Source organism: Pipistrellus kuhlii, unplaced genomic scaffold, assembly GCF_014108245.1.
Source record: "Pipistrellus kuhlii isolate mPipKuh1 unplaced genomic scaffold, mPipKuh1.p scaffold_m20_p_2, whole genome shotgun sequence".
Taxonomy (NCBI): Eukaryota; Metazoa; Chordata; class Mammalia; order Chiroptera; family Vespertilionidae; genus Pipistrellus; species Pipistrellus kuhlii.
The window spans coordinates 33,301,015-33,319,334 of record NW_023425515.1 but is presented as its reverse complement, the minus strand read 5'-3'; the positions used below and the strand labels follow the sequence as shown (position 1 = coordinate 33,319,334).

The window sequence follows — 18,320 nt, the reverse complement described above, 5'->3', positions numbered from 1 at the left end:
AAAGGTCCCGGGTATGATTCCGGTCAAGGGCATGTACCTGGGTTGCGGGCACATCCTCAGTAGGGGGTGTGCAAGAGGCAGCTGATTGATGATTCTCTCTCATCGATGTTTCTAACTCTCTATCCCTCTCTCTTCCTCTCTGTAAAAAATCAATAAAATAAAATAGGTAAAAAGGTATCTGCTGAAAAATAAAAGAGTTTTTAAAGCTAAAAAGTCATTTTGAAAGTTGAAGTGTGAATGTTTATTTTGGTAAATCTTGAGTACCTATTTAAAATCTCTGAGACACCAAAACCGGTTTGGCTCAGTGGTAGAGCGTTAGTCTGCAGACTGAAAGGTCCCAGGTTCGATTCCAGTCAAGGGCATGTACATTGGCAGCTGGTCGATGTTTCTCTCTCATCGACGTTTCTAGCTCTCTCTCTCCCTTCCTCTCTGTAAAAAATCAATAAAATATATTTTTAAAAAATCTCTACCGGGACCGGTTTGGCTCAATGGATAGAGCGTCGGCTTGGGGACTGAAGGGTCCCAGGTTCGATTCGGTCAAGGGCATGTACCTTGGTTGCAGGTGTATCCCCAGTAGGGGGTGTGCAAGAGGCAGCTGATCGATGACTCTCTCTCATCGATGTTTCTAACTCTCTATCTCTCTCCCTTCCTTTCTGTATAAAATCAATAAAATATATATAAAAAAAATATCTCTGAGCCTCAATTCTTCATATGTAACGCACAGAAATGTCACATAAGGTCATTTTGAAAATGTCAAAATATGCAGCGGACAGTAAATGCTTAATAAGTGACAGCCATTATTTTACCTTTTACTCACATTTCATAACCTTTGCAGTAATCATTTTACCTTTTGGAATAACTTTTCCAGTGTTTGCAAAGAAGAACTCTGAAGAATCATAGAAATTGCAACTAAGAAAAATGTGTATTTAAAAAGCATGGCAGATGGTTAAAAACCATGAAAATAACTTTGAGATTTGTTCACTGAAAATGTTTATTAAGGTGTTAACATTTTATCAAATTGACTCAGTATTTGTATAATTTAAAATTCCGAGTTGCCCCCGAATAATCCAGATGTCTACAATATACACATAAACTACCATGCTTCCCGATACTTAACATACTCAAATTTCTCTCACTTCCATTTATCAGACAAGTAAAACATTAATCTTTCAAAGTTACACCTTCAAAGAGTTTGCAAATGCCTCTCTCTCCAAGTTTTAAAAAAATTGTTTAAACCTTCTTAAAAAAGGAAGTTCAAACTCCCGATCAACAGCTTTAATCTGCCACCCCTAATGTATCCACATACCAAATGAACACTTCAAATATCTTACAATTTTTGTCAATTATGCCCCATAAAGCTGAAAAAATTTAAGATCACACATGGAAAAAGCCTTACTCTGAACCAACACTGAGAAATAAAGCAATGGAAGAGTGTCTTTTATTCATTATTCTGAGCAAAAGCACGAAATGTATTTATTACTTCATTTTTCCATAAAGAGAATGAACTTTATATTTAGAGAAATAAAAAATTAGGCATCGGGAAGTGTTTTGGGAGTATGATCAATAAGCTCCTTATCAATGGTTGGTTCCTGAAACCAGGGACCATCACCTCTCGCACGCATTAATCTTCGTACTTCCATCTCCTTTAGCCTGTAATAAATGAAATAGCAATATTGTGATTCTAACATTTCCAAATACATATTTATTGAGTTACCACGATAAAAAACAACCACTAGAGAGCTTTTAGCTTTACGTAAGTATAATGTCCATCTACAGATCCATGTGTATGCATAAAATTAATATATACCTATAAGCAAAATTTAGGACTTGTTTTTGACTTTTATTATCTTGCTTATATAGTTAGCTAACACATACTGCTTTTAATCCCCAAAACATTACTTGAATTGGTAATCAATTCTCTACTTCTGTCCCTGCTTTGTCTGGACAGAGTGCCTTCACTTGAATAGTGGTAATGCATTCTCTGTCTTTAATGCCTAGGATTAAGGCCATATGCTGTGCCAAGGACTAGGAATTAAAACATGAAGATGCCTTCTTAGAGGACCTTACATCCCCTAGTTTATACTGGCTGTCCATTACCATTAGGACAGAAAATCACATGAGAGCAGGAATGGTATCTTATTCAACAGCATCACACTAAGCCTGGTCAGCACCAGACAATTGGTATTTGTAAAGAAAACAAGAAAGAAAAACCAAGATTAAGAAAAACATCCTACAACATAAGGCCTAATTACTTGTCCTCATCCTTCTTCACAACTGAATAATCTCTATTCTATCAAGATACTTTCCTCTCCTACAGCCACACCTTTGTACAAACTACCACACATTCCTGAACAGTCCCTCTCCATCAAACCTTTTACTTACAATTTATAGACTACATATCAACTAATCACATTTAAATAATTCATTTTATTAACCTTAACCAGCTCACTAACCTAGGAGCATATTTATCTCTTATTTAAGATTAAATATCATTCTTTTCCTCTTCTACTCTTTAGAATATAATTATCCAGAACTCAAGTAATTAAAATATTCACACAAAGGAGACTGGTTAAATAAGTTATGGTTAGCCCACAGAATGGACTACTCTGTACCTAAGGAAAATCTATCTACAGTTACACAGAAGATGATAGATATACCATTAGGTTAAAAAAGCAAGGTAAGAAATCAGTGTGTAGCATCTTCCCATTTCATCAAAAAAACAAAGTCATCATTTGTGACTATGTATGTAGGTACACATGCATAAGTTATTAAAAATCTGGAGGAGCCCTGGTCAGTGTGGCTCAATGGTTGGAGCACTGGCCCATGCAGCAGAGTCTTTTTATTTTTAATTTAACAAATCTTTACTGTTGCCGAGACCGGTTTGGCTCAAGGGATAGAGCGTCGGCTTGGAGACTGAAGGGTCCCGGGTTCGATTCCGGTCAAGGGCATGTACCTTGGTTGCGGGCATATCCCCAGTAGGGGGTGTGCAAGAGGCAGCTGATGGATGACTCTCATCGATATTTCTAACTCTCTATCTCTCTCCCTTCCTCTCTCTACAAAATCAATAAAATATATTTTAAAAAAAACTTTATTGTTCAGATTATTACAATTGCTCCTCTTCCCCCCCTCCATTGCTCCCCTCCACCCGATTCCCACTCCACCTTCTGCCCTTACAACCTCCCCACTGTCCTCATCCATAGGTGTCAATTTTTGTCCAGTCTCTTACTGCCCTCCCATCCCTTTCTCCCTGAGAATTGTCAGTCCACTCCCTTTCTACTGTATTATATTATATTCACCAGTTTATTCTGTTCATCAGGTTTTTTATTCACTGATTTTTAGATTCACTTATTGATAGATATGTATTTATTTAAAGCCAGCACCGCACTCAGTTGTCACTTTGTTGTTTATAATTTTTTATCTTTACTTTTTTCTTCTTCCTCCTCTTCTTAAAGAATACCTTTCAGCATTTCATATAATACTGGTTTGGTGGTGATGATCTCCTTTAGCTTTTTCTTATCTGTGAAACTCTTGGTCTGACCTTCAATTCTGAATGATAGCTTTGCTGGGTAGAGTAATCTTGGTTGTAGATTCTTGCTATTTAATATTTCTTGCCACTCCATTCTGGCCTATATACTTTCTGTTGAGAAATCAGCTGACAATTGTATGAGTGCTCCCTTGTAGCTAATTAACTGTTTTTCTCTTGCTGCTTTTAATATTCTTTGTCTTTTGCTCTTGGAATTTTAATTATGATGTGTCTTGGTATGGTTCTCTTTGGATTTCGTTTGGGGTTCTGTGCGCTTCCTGGACTTCTATTTTTTTCATCAGGTAGGGTAAGTGTTTGGTCATTATTTCTTCAAATAGGTTTTCAATATCTTGCTCTCCCTCTTCTTCTGGCATCCCCATAATTTGGATGTTAGTATGCTTGAAGTTGTCACAGAGGCTCCTTACACTATCTTCATATTTTTGGATTCTTTTTTCTTTTTGTTTTTAAATATATTTTATTGATTTTTTACAGAGAAGAAAAGAGAGGGATAGAGAGTTAGAAACATCAATGAGAGAGAATCATCGATCAGTTGCCTCTTGCATACCCCCTACTGGGGATGTGCCTGCAACCAAGGTACATGCCCTTGACAGGAATCGAACCTGGGACCTTCCAGTCCGCAGGTTGACGCTCTATCCACTGAGCCAAACCGGTTTCGGCTTTTTTCTTTTCCGGTTGAGTGTTTTTTGCTTTTTCATTTTTTAAATCTTTGACTTAATTCTTGAGATACTCTACTCTGTTGTTAGATCTCTGTATAATATTTTTTATTTCAGTCAGTGTATGTTTAATTTCTAGTTGGTCCTTTTTCATATCCTCGAAGGTCTTACTAAATTTATCAGCCTTTTCTAGGATATTCTTGAAAAACCTTATAACCGTGGTTTGAACTCTATATCCAGTCATTTGTTTTCCTCCATTTCTTTCATTTGTGATCTGTTTCTTTGTCTCTGCATTTTGGCTGCTTCCCTGAGTTGATAGAATGGCTTTGTGTACTAGGTGTCCTATAGGGCCCAGTGGCTCAGCCTCCCCAGTTGCCTAAGGTGGACACTCTTGGTGCACCCCTTTGTGGGCTGTGTACACACAGTCTTGCTATAGTTAAGTATTGATTGTTGTTGGTATGCCTGGGAGGGATTCACCTCTGGGCCAACTGGCTGTGAGGACCAGCTGTGTCTATGCTGGGAGAACTTCTCTACTGGAAATACTCTTATGAGACAAGGCTTGCAAAAGCCTCTGTGCTCAGCTTGGATGGGGTGGAGTCTCAGGGCAGAGCAGGCAGCCTTGGTTTCCTGTCAGCTTTGCCCCATGAGGCCCGTGGGTCTCAGTATTCCTCAGTAATCTCTGCAATCATCTCTGAGAAAAAGCTTTCCTTGAATTTTGTCTGCTGTCAGACAGTACAGTTTCTCCCCAAATGAGTCTGGGTCCCCAAAGTCTTGCCTGGAACTGGAGTTCAGCATAGTCAGGAGCCGCATGCCTCTAGGCCTCTGCCTTCTACAGCTCCCCCGAGTCCCAGTTAGCCTCTCTCTTTCTTGACAGTCCATATTCAACCTGTATGAATCGGTCCGAGTCTCGCCTGAACTGGAGTTCAATGCAGTCAGGAGCCCCTGACTCCCTCCCACTTGAGAAACCCAGCAGCGCACTCAGCAGGCCAGTCCTCTCCTCATGTACCTGCGTCTCCGTACCTTAGCCTTTTGCAGCTCCTCTGAGTCTCAATGTGCTTTTCGCTTTCCTTCTAGTTGTAGAATTTCCACTCAGCCAGTTTTCCTGTGATTCTGAAGGATATCCGTTTTGTCTTTTAGTTGTAGTTTTGAAATTGTTGTGCAAGTGAGCAGTTTAGGTGTTCACCTCAGCCGCCATCTTGGTTTTTCCTCTGCATCAAAGAATCTTGGGTTCAATTCCTGGTCAGGGTGTGTGTGGGAGGCAACCAATAGATGTGCTTCTCTCACATCTCTCTCCTCTGCCTCTCTTCCCCTCCCTTGCTCTTTTCCACTCTCACTCTCAATGAAAAGCAATGGAATATCCTTGGGTGAAGATTAACAACAACAACAAAAAATCTGGAGGGCCAAAGATCACAGTTAACTCAGGGAGAGTCAATCATGGGAGATAGTTCTTTCTGTTTTATATATTTCTTTATGCTCCAGTTTTTCAAATACCTAAACATATACTTTTAAAAAAATATATTTTATTGATTTTTCACAGAGAGGGAGAGGGATAAAGAGTCAGAAACATCGATGAGAGAGAAACATCGATCAGCTGCCTCTTGCACACCCCTCTCTGGGGATGTGCCGGCAACCAAGGTAGATGCCCCTGATCGGAATCGAACCTGGGATCCCTTAGTCCTCAGACTGATGCTCCATCTACTGAGCCAAACCCGTTTTGGCTAATCATATACTTTTTAATAACTGTAGCTCGATTGCACATTGACATCTTTCCTTTGGGTTTCGGTTTTTGTTTTTACTTTGCTTTCAAATTGTTTAGAAGCTCTGTATTTCTAAAGAATTCCGGGATCTGGTCTTTTAATTGGAACTCATAGGTATATGTCTGAAGTTCAAAAATGTCTAGTGTTACTAAGTGTGAGTCATATTGTTTTTCCATGCTTTTAAATACTTAATGACAAATGCATGTGGTAACCCTATATACTACAATAGTACATGTAATTACATATTTAAAATAAGTCAATCACATGTTCTTTTAAATATTATTCAGTATCAGCAGGTTTTATAAACTATAAAGATTAAATCATAATGAACAGAAAGCAATCAATGGCAGTATGTGGCAAAGAGCAGGGGAGGAGGACTGACTGGAAGAGAAAGGAAAAAGGTTCACTAGGTCATCGAAGTGACCTTGACAGTGTGGTTACATTGCTATATATTTTTGTCAAAAACCCACTGAGCTTAATGTGTACATTTGAATGTATGTAAGTCTCACTCCAAACCCCAAAATAAATCTGATAGGATTAAATTTAAAAGCAGCAGAAGGAAACTGACTGACCATTTAAAAAAATAATTTTGGATCATAGACCTATGCATAACACAAAATCCCAGAACCTTAAAAAAAAAAAAAAAAAAAAAAAAAAAAAAAAAAAAAAAAAAAAAAAAAAAAAAAAAAAAAGACTGACAAACCTGACAAGTAGGGAAATAAATATAAAATAACTAAAGCAATGTTACACTGCAGTGTTCAAAATATATTAGCTACTACTAATTTTTATCTGAAATATAAAAACATTTCTACATGGCAAAGCATTCTGCACTGTCAAAAGACAAATGATAAACCAGGAAAAGGTATGTGTAAGAAAAACAAAAATCAATTTAATGTATAGATGAGTAGAAAAATGGGCAATTTATACAAAATAAAAAGTAAACAACCAACAGATATATGAAAAAATACTCAACCTTACAAAAATACAAAATGGAAATGATGAGATAACATTTTTCAACTATCTCATCAGATAAATTCCATTACTAGGAAAGGTATGAAAAAAACAGAAATTACCACATACTGGTGACAGAAAAGACAACTGGCCCAACTTTTTTGAAGGGTTTAGCAATACACATCTAAAATTTAAAACATGTAACATTTGGCTTATCAATACCACTGCTAAAAATTTATATTCCAGATATACTGAATAGATATGCAAAAATGTACATAAGGAATATTCATAGCACTTTGCAGAATATTAAAAAAAAAAAAAAAAAAAAAAAAAAACCTGGAAAGAATCTAAGTACTGACAATAGGTGACTGGTTAAAAAAATTAAGGCACATCCATCTAGCAAAATATATGATGCATCCATTAAAAAGAATGAGGCATATACTATCAGAAAGATCGCCAAGGTATCTTTAAGTGAAACAAAGTCAGGTGCAGAACCATGTGTATAAGAGGATTCCATTGTGTTAATAGTTTTCAAATGGTACACAAAATGTATTTTTAATGCATAAAATTTTGGGAAGGGAACATATATTGGAAATTAAGTAGTGGTCACCTCTAAGGACAGACTCGGGGCAGAAGGAAAAGAAATTGGGGGAGGGGAAGTGGAAGGAGAAGACTGCCTTGCTCTTAGGGCAGTGGTCAGCAAACTCATTAACCAGCAGAGTCAAATATCAACAGTACAACGATGGAAGTTTCTTTTGAGAGCCAAAAAACTGACTCCTGCGCACGGGCTACGAAGTTTCAGTCACACTGTACGTGTGCACCTGCACGTGGTACTTTGTGGAAGAGCCATACTCAAGGGCCAAAGAGCCGCATGTGGCTGATGAGCCACAGTTTGGCAACCACTGTTTTAGGAGAATAGAATACTTTATTTTTATTTTTATTTATTTTTATTTTTTTTAATATATTTTTTAATTGATTTTTTACAGAGAGGAAGGGAGAGAGAGATAGAAACGTCGATGAGAGAGAAACATCGACCAGCTGCCTCTTGCACACCCCCCACCGGGGATGTGCCCGCAACCAACGTACATGCCCCTGACCGGAATTGAACCCGGGACCTTTCAGTCCGCAGACCGACGCTCTACCACTGAGCCAAACCGGTTTTGGCGAGAATAGAATACTTTAAAGAGAATTTATTTTAATATGACAGATATTATCTCGTAAAGAGAGGCCAAAATTTGTGCACGGTGGGGGGCTCACTTCAGCCCAGCCTGCACCCTCTCCAATCTGGGATCCCTCTCACAATCCTCGACTACTGGCTCCTAATTGCTCACCTGCCTGACTGCTTGGTCACCCTTAACTGCCCCCCTGCCTGAACACCCCTTAGTGCCTCTGTATGCCAGCCTGATCGCCCCTAAACTACCCCCTCTGCCAGCCTGGTTGCCTCTTACTACTCTCCCTGCTGCCTTGTTTGCCCCCAACTGCCCCTCCCCTGCTGGACTGGTCAACCCATGCAGCCTGCTATTCAGTCGTTTGGTCATCCCTCACTACCCCCCCTACCAGCCTAGTCATCCCACACAGCCTGCTTGTTCAGTCACTTGGTCATCCCTCACTAACCCTCCTGCCAGCGTGGGTTAGTGAGGGATGACCAAATGTGAGGGTGTGAAAGTCAATCTGTATATTACCTGTTTATTATATAGGATTGTTTATCTCCATCTCATAGTCTATACTCTAAACAGGCTAACTCTCCCCCATCTTCATTGTTTTACATAGAGCAGCCTATAACACTGAAATAGTTCTATTAATTTTTTTTCTCATGATTTGACCATACTAGAGGATTTTCTTCCCACCCCCACTTTTTACCGTAATTCAGCCTTTTCAGCTTCAATGTGAAGGATGGCCATTGTCCGTTCATAATTCTTCTCAGGACTATCATAAAAATTTCGGGCAATCCATCTTGATATAGGATGCTACAAGAGAAAATTTGTGTAAAATTAGTTTCTGAATAATATTTTGCCTTTCCAGCTTACTATTCTGTAAAATGACAATCTCAGATAAAATAACACTGACCATGTGCAGACTACTTTATCCATTAGCTGCATACTATTCCCCTCCATTTTATGGAAACAAACTGCACAAAGTTATACAGTTACTAAGCAGCAGCATCTGGACTCAAACCAGGTCTGTCTGACTCCAAAAACCTGTGGCAGATTTAGGAGCTAAATCCAGGGTTTGGTGATAAAAAAAAAAAAAATGGAGCTCTTTCTATCAGTTAGGAAAGATAAACTAATTGTATGGCTTATTTTAAGATTTAATAATGAAGTACTTCCTCCCCAAAATATAATTCACTCAATTAATAAAACATGATAGGATATACTCAAATAAGGCCACTCACTACAATACTTGTAAAGGCAAGTAACAACCCATCTTGGATTTTAGTAGCAGTGTCTCTGTGTGCGAGCAGTTGGGAGCCGGTAGTCTGGATTGTGAGAGGGATGTCTGACTGCACCCCAGATTGGAGAGGGTGCAGGCTGGGCTGAGGGACATCCCTACCCCCATAACACAAATTCTGTGCACTGGGCCTCTAGTAAAATAACCATAAAACTTAAAATAATAAAACAATGCAGAAAATTACCAAAAGAAGCTCCTTGTAAAAAGTGAGCAGAAAATGTATTCATCTACTTGTTATAAAAAACTGAATATAAAACCCTAACTTAATTGCTGAATTAAGATTTTAACCAGTATACTGATAAGACAGCTAACAGAAGGTAACTTGGTGGTGATTCATACTAACCTTGTAATATTCCCAGTGTTCTGGGATATAGCCTTCTGGAATTTCTGCTAACTCAGCTTCACCTAATAAGAGAAAACAGAGATGTTCAACTTCACCATCAGTAGTTTATAACATTAAGTCTGCACTATGTAAGAAACCAATCTCTTATGATTTTAAAGTGACCTTTTATTTGTATCAATGAAAATATCTACTATTTTAAATTCACTTCAACACGGTTGAAAATCCATTCATTAGATATGAGATGTCTTCTACATGTAAGACATTGTCTATAGGATTATATGAGAATTTTGCATTTTGTGTTTATACAGTCTACCAAGATATAATAAAAGACATACTATTCCTTCTGGCTTTCTCCATACCAACTAAACAAAATATTCTTGGACTCAAGATGTGAGAAGTACTTTGAGCAGAATTTCCTATAAAATTTTAATATTTACTGCCATTCACAATTCCAGTGTGAGTGCTGCTCATCCCCGTCAGCTGAGCCGCTGCGGACCCGCCCTCTCAGCGGCTGCTCCTGGTGAGGGAGCACCGTTCATCCTGGTCAGCCAAGCAGCTCCTGCCCTGAGCGTCTGCCTCCTGGCTGTCAATGCATATCATAGCGACTGGTTGACCAGTTGTTCTGGTGGTTCTGCCTTTCAGTCACTGGGCTTTTATTATATAGGATGTGTTCTAAGATGGATAAAAATATTCTACCATCCCTTAGTCTCTCTTCCACATATCTCTTTCTATTTCCCTTGTACTGTCTTATCAAAGCTGGGTTTGGAAAAAGAGGAGGAAGACAAGGCTTCATAAAGCCTTTTATAAGGCCCCTTCAGAAATGATGAACTAAAGCTTTAGGAAGAAACCAAAATGTTTTTTTAAAAAAAATCATTATACACTATTATGGAATAAGATTTAGTTATTTTAAAATAAATTTCCATGCTTATGTTTATTATTCAAAGAGCTTTTCCCTATCCATAATTATTTTTTATTAATGTACATAAGTTTCTTCGATTTGTTCAGAGGGAGGGACTTACCAATGAATACATTCACCAGAGTTATGCCAATTATAACCGGAATCCCAGTCAAACAAATGTAGAATTTCTGTCAAGATTAGTAAAAAAAAAATTTTCAATAACCATTTCCTAACACTCTTTCCCACCCTTAAATTGTCCTTATTACATGATTTCCTTATATTACTAATAAAATAAACTTGCCAAATTTGAGATGCAGCATCAAATGCTTTATTTCTGTAATTTTCTTTTGCTCTAGTTTTTAGATGCCTAAATTTAACACCAAAAATTAAAGAAAAAAAGGGATTAACTGTACAAGTATTATATAATATACACTATGTAAGTGATTTTGTTATTAAAGCAATGTAACGAAAGTTAGAAGTTTTTATATTAAGAAAATTACATATAGCATTGTACACCTAAAACCTATATAATTTTATTAACCAATGTCACCTCAATAAACTCAATAAAAAAGTGTAAAAACATCAGGTTGATTTCAGCCACTGTATAGAACCTGAGTTGGCCGGTGAGGGGAGTTAGGGGGGTTCCAGGCCTGAAGGGAGGACAGTTGGGGGGTGGGGAGAAGACCAGCAGGGGAGAGCAGTTAGGGACGATGACAAGAACAGTGGGAGCTCAACCAAGGGGATGGGGAGGGGCTGAGCACAATGACAGCGTGAAGGAAGGTCTAGGGGGCACCATGCTCAAATGCTGGGTCACGGCTTTAGGAACAGCGACAAAGAGCCCAGATAGTCTTCCATCCTCTACACCCTACTTTCCATTATAGAACCTTGCATGAATAATAAGTACCCTGCTTTACTCTCTGAATCAATGTTCCTAAGAATTATAGAAATAAAATGATCTCTCATCATAATGGAAGGCCTTATTTGAAGAAAGACTTCAGTTAGTTCTTTGGCAATTTAAAGAATATTTTAATAATATAAATAATTATCCCCAAATAAATCTATTTTCAAAATTCTGTAACTTATAGATTTTTATGTTTTGTCAGGGAACACAGACTTCAAAACCCCATAATCCAGAGGAGAAAGGAGTGGCTCAATTTTTAACCTCCAATAGCCTCCCATAGGCATAAATCCTTTTTTTGAAGGAAAAAAGGTTAACTAATTTAAAAAGAAATTTAGTAACTAATCAGACTTTTGAGAAAAGACATATGAAAATGCAAAATGAAAGATGTTTTCTACATAGGCCAAAATGGCCTTCCTACTTACATAAAAATAGTTCAACAAAAATTTTAACTCACCAGTAAATTCAAAAAACGCTTGTCATAGAATCCAGAAGGTTTGATAACAAACAGTCTTTTCCCATGGTCCGAACTGTGTCTCACAGGAGCTGGAAATATTAAATTACCCTGTTTTAGACAAGTTTCATATCGGTATACTGTTATTTTCTGAGACAAAGTCAGATTATAAGAAAATGTATATGCATAAATTTTAAATTAAGATTTCAAAATGCATGTTCTTTAAGCATTAAAGGCAGGGCAGGTAGGATATCCTTAAACAGAGATTGGCGTTCTGTTTTACTATTGCTTTCCTCATTTTTATTCAATGTTATAAAAATACCTAAACAATTGTTTGAATGTTTCAATAGTAGACAGGAAAGATACTCTTTTTATAAAAAAATATTTTTTATTTATTTTTCACAGAGAGGAAGAGAGAGGGATAGAGAGTTAGAAACATCAATGAGAGAGAATCATCAATCAGCTGCCTCTTGCACACCCGCTACTGGGGATGTGCCCGCAACCAAGGTACATGCCCTTGACCGGAATCGAACCTGGGACCTTTCAGTCCGCAGGCTGACGCTCTATCCACTGAGCCAAACCGGTTCCGGCAAGGCAGATAATCTTGGTTTACCCTCTGCAACAAATTTTGCTAATGCTGCAAAAGAAATAAATTTGTTATGCCATTCCATATGAGGCAATAAACACTTCCTACAAAATAGATGGAAAGACATTTATTCAACATATATTCAGCAGGAATTTGAACTTGTTACAAAAGTAAAGACTCTACATAGCTTGATAAAATTCCTTTGTAAGCCATTTCTCATTCCCAATATCCTCCTCTTCAAATACTCCCGATGATGGTATTTAATCAAACTTTGCTGGAGATAAAGAGAGGCAAAATTTAACTCCTGGATCTCCTTTCTACACCATTTCCTCCCTTGGAAGCCTGGAAAGATCACATGGGCACTGCAAGCCCCTCTTCTGGAAGCAGAAAAGGCTCTGTTTCGGCTGGGTAACTACATTCTACATCCTTTGTTCAAGCTTCAGTGTCTGGAATGCGCTCCCCTCTACTGGACTCTGTTCTTTGGGCCCAGATGACATCTTATCCTCCAAGAAACCAACGTTCTTCCAACCAGATGAGAACGCTCTTACCTTTGAAATACTGTTTATTCTAGGGAGGTGTCTAATTCCCTTCATTCTCCCAATAAAATATAAATGTGAAGGAACTTTCAATGTGTGAAAGAGGAGCTCTTCTCTTAATTTTGGTATCACCTGCAGCAGCTTGAAATGAATTTAGGAGGTTAATTCACAAAAGAATTAGAAGCTGGTATGAATTTACTAAGTACAATTCATACTACTAAAGCTGTGACAATAACAAGATAAGAGAATTTGACAAAGTATGTATTTCAAGAAATCACTTGAAAGTTATAGAATTTTTTCGCCGAAACCGGTTTGGCTCAGTGGATAGAGCGTCGGCCTGCGGACTGAAAGGTCCCAGGTTCGATTCCGGTCAAGGGCATGTACCTTGGTTGCGGACACATCCCCAGTGGGGGGTGTGCAAGAGGCAGCTGATCGATGACTCTCTCTCATCGATGTTTCTAACTTGCTATCTCTCTCCCTTCCTCTCTGTACAAAAATCAATAAAATATATATATATAAAAAAAAGAAAGTTATAGAATTTTTTGTGTGTGAGCTATATGGAAAAAAATGGGCTGGATAATACTATAACTGCAGACTATGTGCAGATCCTTTGCTAGGCCTATTGTCCAAGAGGGATACAGACAGACCCTACTGGAAGCAAGACACTAGGAGATTAACAAAATTACAAATCTATAGGGACAACAAAGGAAAGAAATACGATGCATTGTCAGAAAAGAACAGGCTCAGGAGTAAAGTTCATGTTTAGACAGGATGGTCTGTGTGTGGGTGAGAGGCTGGGGAGAGGGAGCAAGGAGGTACAAGGAAAGGCACATTATAAACTGAGAGAAATATCAAGTTAGATGAATTTGAAATGGGCAATTGATTGATTACACTCAAAAGGTACTGATTACTTAACGCAGTGACCTGCCAAAGAGTTGTCTCGATAGCCCTGGAGGATCAAGACGGCATTCCTGACAAGTCACAAAGCTGCTGCCACGAGAGTGGTGACTGCACTGATGATGAAAATAGGATCTTCCAAAAGTCTTCATACACATTTACAAAAGGCTGAATCTATTGTAAAATGATTAAGTGTGAGTGGAAAGTCCTGCTTGGATCCCCACCCCCAAGGTGGCTCACAAACTTAGAGTAAGAGTCATTGGTGTAATGTGGTTACCAAAAAAAGCCAAGGTAATTTTATCTTAATATGATGTATTAAAAGTTCAAGGTCAAAATGGGAGGAATCCCGGCCTTCTAATCTCCAGGTGTCCCCAGAGTTTTAGAGCGACAACCTGGAGCCTGCCCCCACTTATGCAACCAGAATTAAAAACAACCTGGAAACTGACATATTAAAAATGAAAGAACTGAAGCCTCATTGGTCTACAAAAAAGAAGTCTGGTTAGAAACCAGAGCTTTTAAGGAACTGAAGGGCTGTCCCATGGCAAAAGGTATAGACTATTTATTCTATGTTGAGCTGAAGCAAAGACCTTCCAATGTGTGAAAGAGTAATTTAGAGCTTAATACAAGGAAGAAGTTTCTAACAATTTCAGTGGTTGAAAGTAAAAGAGCCCAGCCAGTGTGGCCCAATGGTTGAGCATCGACCCATGAACCAAGAGTTCACCAGTTCGATTCCCAGTGAGGGCACTTGCCCGGGTTTCAGGCTTGATCCCCAGTAGGAGGTATGCAAGAGGCAGTCAGTCAACCCATGTTTCTGTTTCATCATGTTTCTACCTCTCTACCCTTCTCACTTAATCTCTCTAAAAAGCAACAAAAACATACAATATTAAGTAGTGACTCAGGTATCAGTAATGGGGATTAGTATATTATGGTGTGTGTGTGTGGGGGTGTTGGTCTAGAGCAGTGGTTCTCAACCTTTCTATTGCCGCAACCCTTTAATACAGTTCCTCATGTTGTGGTGACCTCCAACCATAAAATTATTTTCATTGCTATTTCATAACTGTAATTTTGCTACTGTTAATGAATGGTAATGTAAATATCTGTGTTTTCTGATGGTCTTAGGCGACCCTGCTAGTGGTAGCAAAATTCTCATATGAAGCAGCAACGAAAATAATTTTATGGTTGGGGGGCACCACAACATGAGGAACTGTATTAAAAGGTCGCTGCATTAGAAAGGTTGAGAACCACCGGTCTAGAGGATTTTTAAGGTCTTTTTCCTTAAAGAATGTGAATATATGGACTCTCTTAGAATAAAAAGACATACTTTACCAACTCATTAATTTCAATCATTTCCTTCCATTTCCAAGAACTCATTCTTTAAAAAAAAAAATCTGGCCGGGACCGGTTTGGCTCAGTGGATAGAGCGTCGGCCTAGGGACTGAAAGGTCCCGGGTTCGATTCCGGTCAAGGGCATGTACCTTGGTTGCGGGCACATCCCCAGTAGGGGGCATGCAAGAGGCAGCTGATCGATGATTCTCTCTCATCGATGTTTCTAACTCTCTATCCCTTTCTCTTCCTCTCTGTGAAAAATCAATAAAATATATATTTTAAAAAAAATCTGTTCTTATTGATTTTAGGGAGAAAGGAAGGGAGAGGAAGAGAGCAACATCAATTGGCTGCCTCCTACACACACCTGCTGGGATCAAGCCCTGACCAGAAATTGAACTGGAACCCTTTTGGTGCCACAAAAACAGGCATCTTCCACCACTTTATAAAGCCTGGAATTTCTCAAGTATTCATTATGTACAACTAGGTTTCAATAACAATTTTTAAAAATGCAAATAACCTCAGTTGTTAAAAAAGGTATTTAACAATTGTGATCTTTGTGTGGATCAAATAAGATACTGTATGATTTTATGTATATGTGTTTCCAAGAAATTGAAAATTGGTCATTTTCTTTCCCTCATTCTCAGACTATTCCCAGTTAATGTCACTTTACATCAACGGTTTAAAGAACGAACATCCCCTAGAATCCATCCAATATTCACAAGCATTTTCCTAAAACACACTACTGACAGTGCTCTTTTGCTAAAATTCTCTACTGCCTACAAAACAGATAATATAATTTGGCTTTATATTCATTCCCTCCCCTCACCAACTAGGTCCCAAATTCCCTTTTTAAAAAAAATTTATTTTTTTATTTTTCAGTCGCTGTCTACATTCAATATCATCCTGCATTAGTTTCAGATGTACAGCACAGTGGCCAGAAAATCATGTACTTTACAGAATGGTGGCCCTCTCCCCAACCCCCGTCCCACCATGCTTCAAGCACATACCTGGCCCCAGATGTAGTTATTAAGATATTATTGACTATATTGCTTATGCGGTAATACACATCTCTGTGACTATTCTCCAACTTTGCTTTTTTTTTTTTTTAGCCTTCTCTCCCAACAGCTGCATACCCCAAGAGCCCATATTCAAATATAACAAAAAACACATCCTTTACTTTTCTGTCTGTATTTGTAGTTGTTCAAACTACCCCAGAATCCAGTTTACATGCTTCATCTTCCATGCCTGAATGAATGCAGGGCACTTTGATTACATAATAATTTTAATACTATTCTCAGTATTTTTTAAACCAAAAATATGCACACTAAAAACAAAACAAAAACCAAAATATTGCACATCAATCTTCAACATTAAAATTCACTGCAGTTACAGAGGGAACTTAAGCTCATTTCTTGAATCCCTTGCTATTTGACATTTTATTGATAATTTAATTAAAAAGAGAAAATATTTTAATATATTGTTTTCTAAGAAAAGTTTTCCACCGAGGGTAACACAACAGTACTAGCTGTTTAAGAAAATGTAGCCACAGGGCCCTGTAAAAGGCTAGTGCTAGGTGCTGTAGATTTTTCCCACTTGCTCTATACAACTACCTTATAAGGTAGGTTAAAATTACCATTCCCCCTCCCTCCCCTCTCTCCAGTTCTAATGATAAAAAACAAGCTCATTTTGAAATGACATTTCTAAAAATATACAAAATACATTTCAGGGTTCTAAAATAATTGTCAATAGGAAGATTAGTTTTATTTTATTTCCCTGTCAACAGAACAAGCACACTTGTAATAAGCATCCCCTTTTTCAGAGGTGAAAAAAAAGACAAGTTTCAAGCCGTTAAGTGCCTTCCAGTTAGCTTCCAAGATGTGAAGGCCCAAGGTCACACAGCTGCTAAGCTGCGGGGCCGGGACTGGAACCTACAATCTAACTCCAGAGGAAACAAAACAAGGCTCTCTACTCTGCTGGAGCTCACATTCTCCTAGGGGGCAGACATCAACAATAATATAACAGATTAAAACCTCTCATTGCACGGTGACAGGTAAGGCTTCAAATGCAAAACACCTCTGAAAGCAGGTGCAGCTGAAACACAGGAACCCTGGGCACCGCTATTACATCCTCTCCTGCTGCCCGTGGAAAGGGCTCCGGCGACCTGATCCCTCCAAGAAAGGGGACTGTGCTTACGGGGGCGGGGGGCGGGGGGGAGAGGAACGGGGTTTAACCTCGGTTCATCTCCGGCTAGACGTGATGAAGTGCCATCCTAGCGAGTATTTAAAGAGGAGGATACGTGCCCTCAGAAATGGCTTACAAAGGGGTTTTGTCAAGGAATGCTGTTAGCAAAGCAGTTTTGTAACAGGGTCTAATTCCTGCGGGAAATTTGTTGACTACTCCCCATCCTTTGCGGCAAATCCCGATGCGTATGCCTTCTCACGAGCCTCCGCTGTCCACACATCACTGGGCGTCACTGAGCATAACCTCCCGCAGGGTGCGACCAGAACCTAGTTCCCGGGGGAGAAAGGACGAACCTGATGCTCAGGGGTTCTCAGCTCTGGGCCTCTCCGACCTCAGCTTCGTCCGGAAATTAGCCCACCTGGGAAGACTGAACGGTCCCGTGTTTCACAGACGCTAACGCGTAGTCTAAACCCTCAAACCCACGCCCGCAAGTCCCCGGCTCCCTCCGGGTCCCGCCAAGGTCACCCTGGCAGAGTCCTCCTCTCCCCGCTTCCCCTGAGAGCGCATCCCCCCACCCCCCGAAGCCAGCACCCACCAACAGCCTTCGGGAAGCCCCGCGTGAGGAAGGCCCCGGATCCGAGCCGCGGGCCCAGGCGGCGGCCAGCCAGCGCCGCCAGCGCGGTGACCGAAGCCCGCTGCAGCAAGCTCATGGCCGCCATGGCTACTCCGGGCAGGAGGTCAGGCGGGGGAGGGCGACGGGAGCCGAGAGAGCCTATTTATCATCCGGGGCAAAGACGGGAGGCAGCCATGTTGAGTGAGGGCAAAAGTTCTTCCTGTGCTCTGCTTCC

The 18,320-nt window shown here is 39.4% G+C and overlaps 1 protein-coding gene across 1 annotated transcript; it reads right to left on the bottom strand.

Annotated features, from left to right (window-relative positions):
- Positions 1-1,416: 1,416 nt before the first annotated feature.
- On the bottom strand, positions 1,417-18,268 carry NDUFB5 (NADH:ubiquinone oxidoreductase subunit B5). Its single transcript, XM_036445070.2, has 6 exons — positions 18,068-18,268; positions 11,950-12,038; positions 10,716-10,782; positions 9,697-9,758; positions 8,766-8,872; positions 1,417-1,650 (listed from the first exon to the last, which is right to left on the bottom strand). Exons 1-6 carry the CDS (start codon positions 18,189-18,191, stop codon positions 1,530-1,532), a joined length of 570 nt encoding a protein of 189 aa, XP_036300963.1. The 5' UTR covers positions 18,192-18,268; the 3' UTR covers positions 1,417-1,529.
- Between the last annotated feature and the right edge of the window lie 52 nt (positions 18,269-18,320).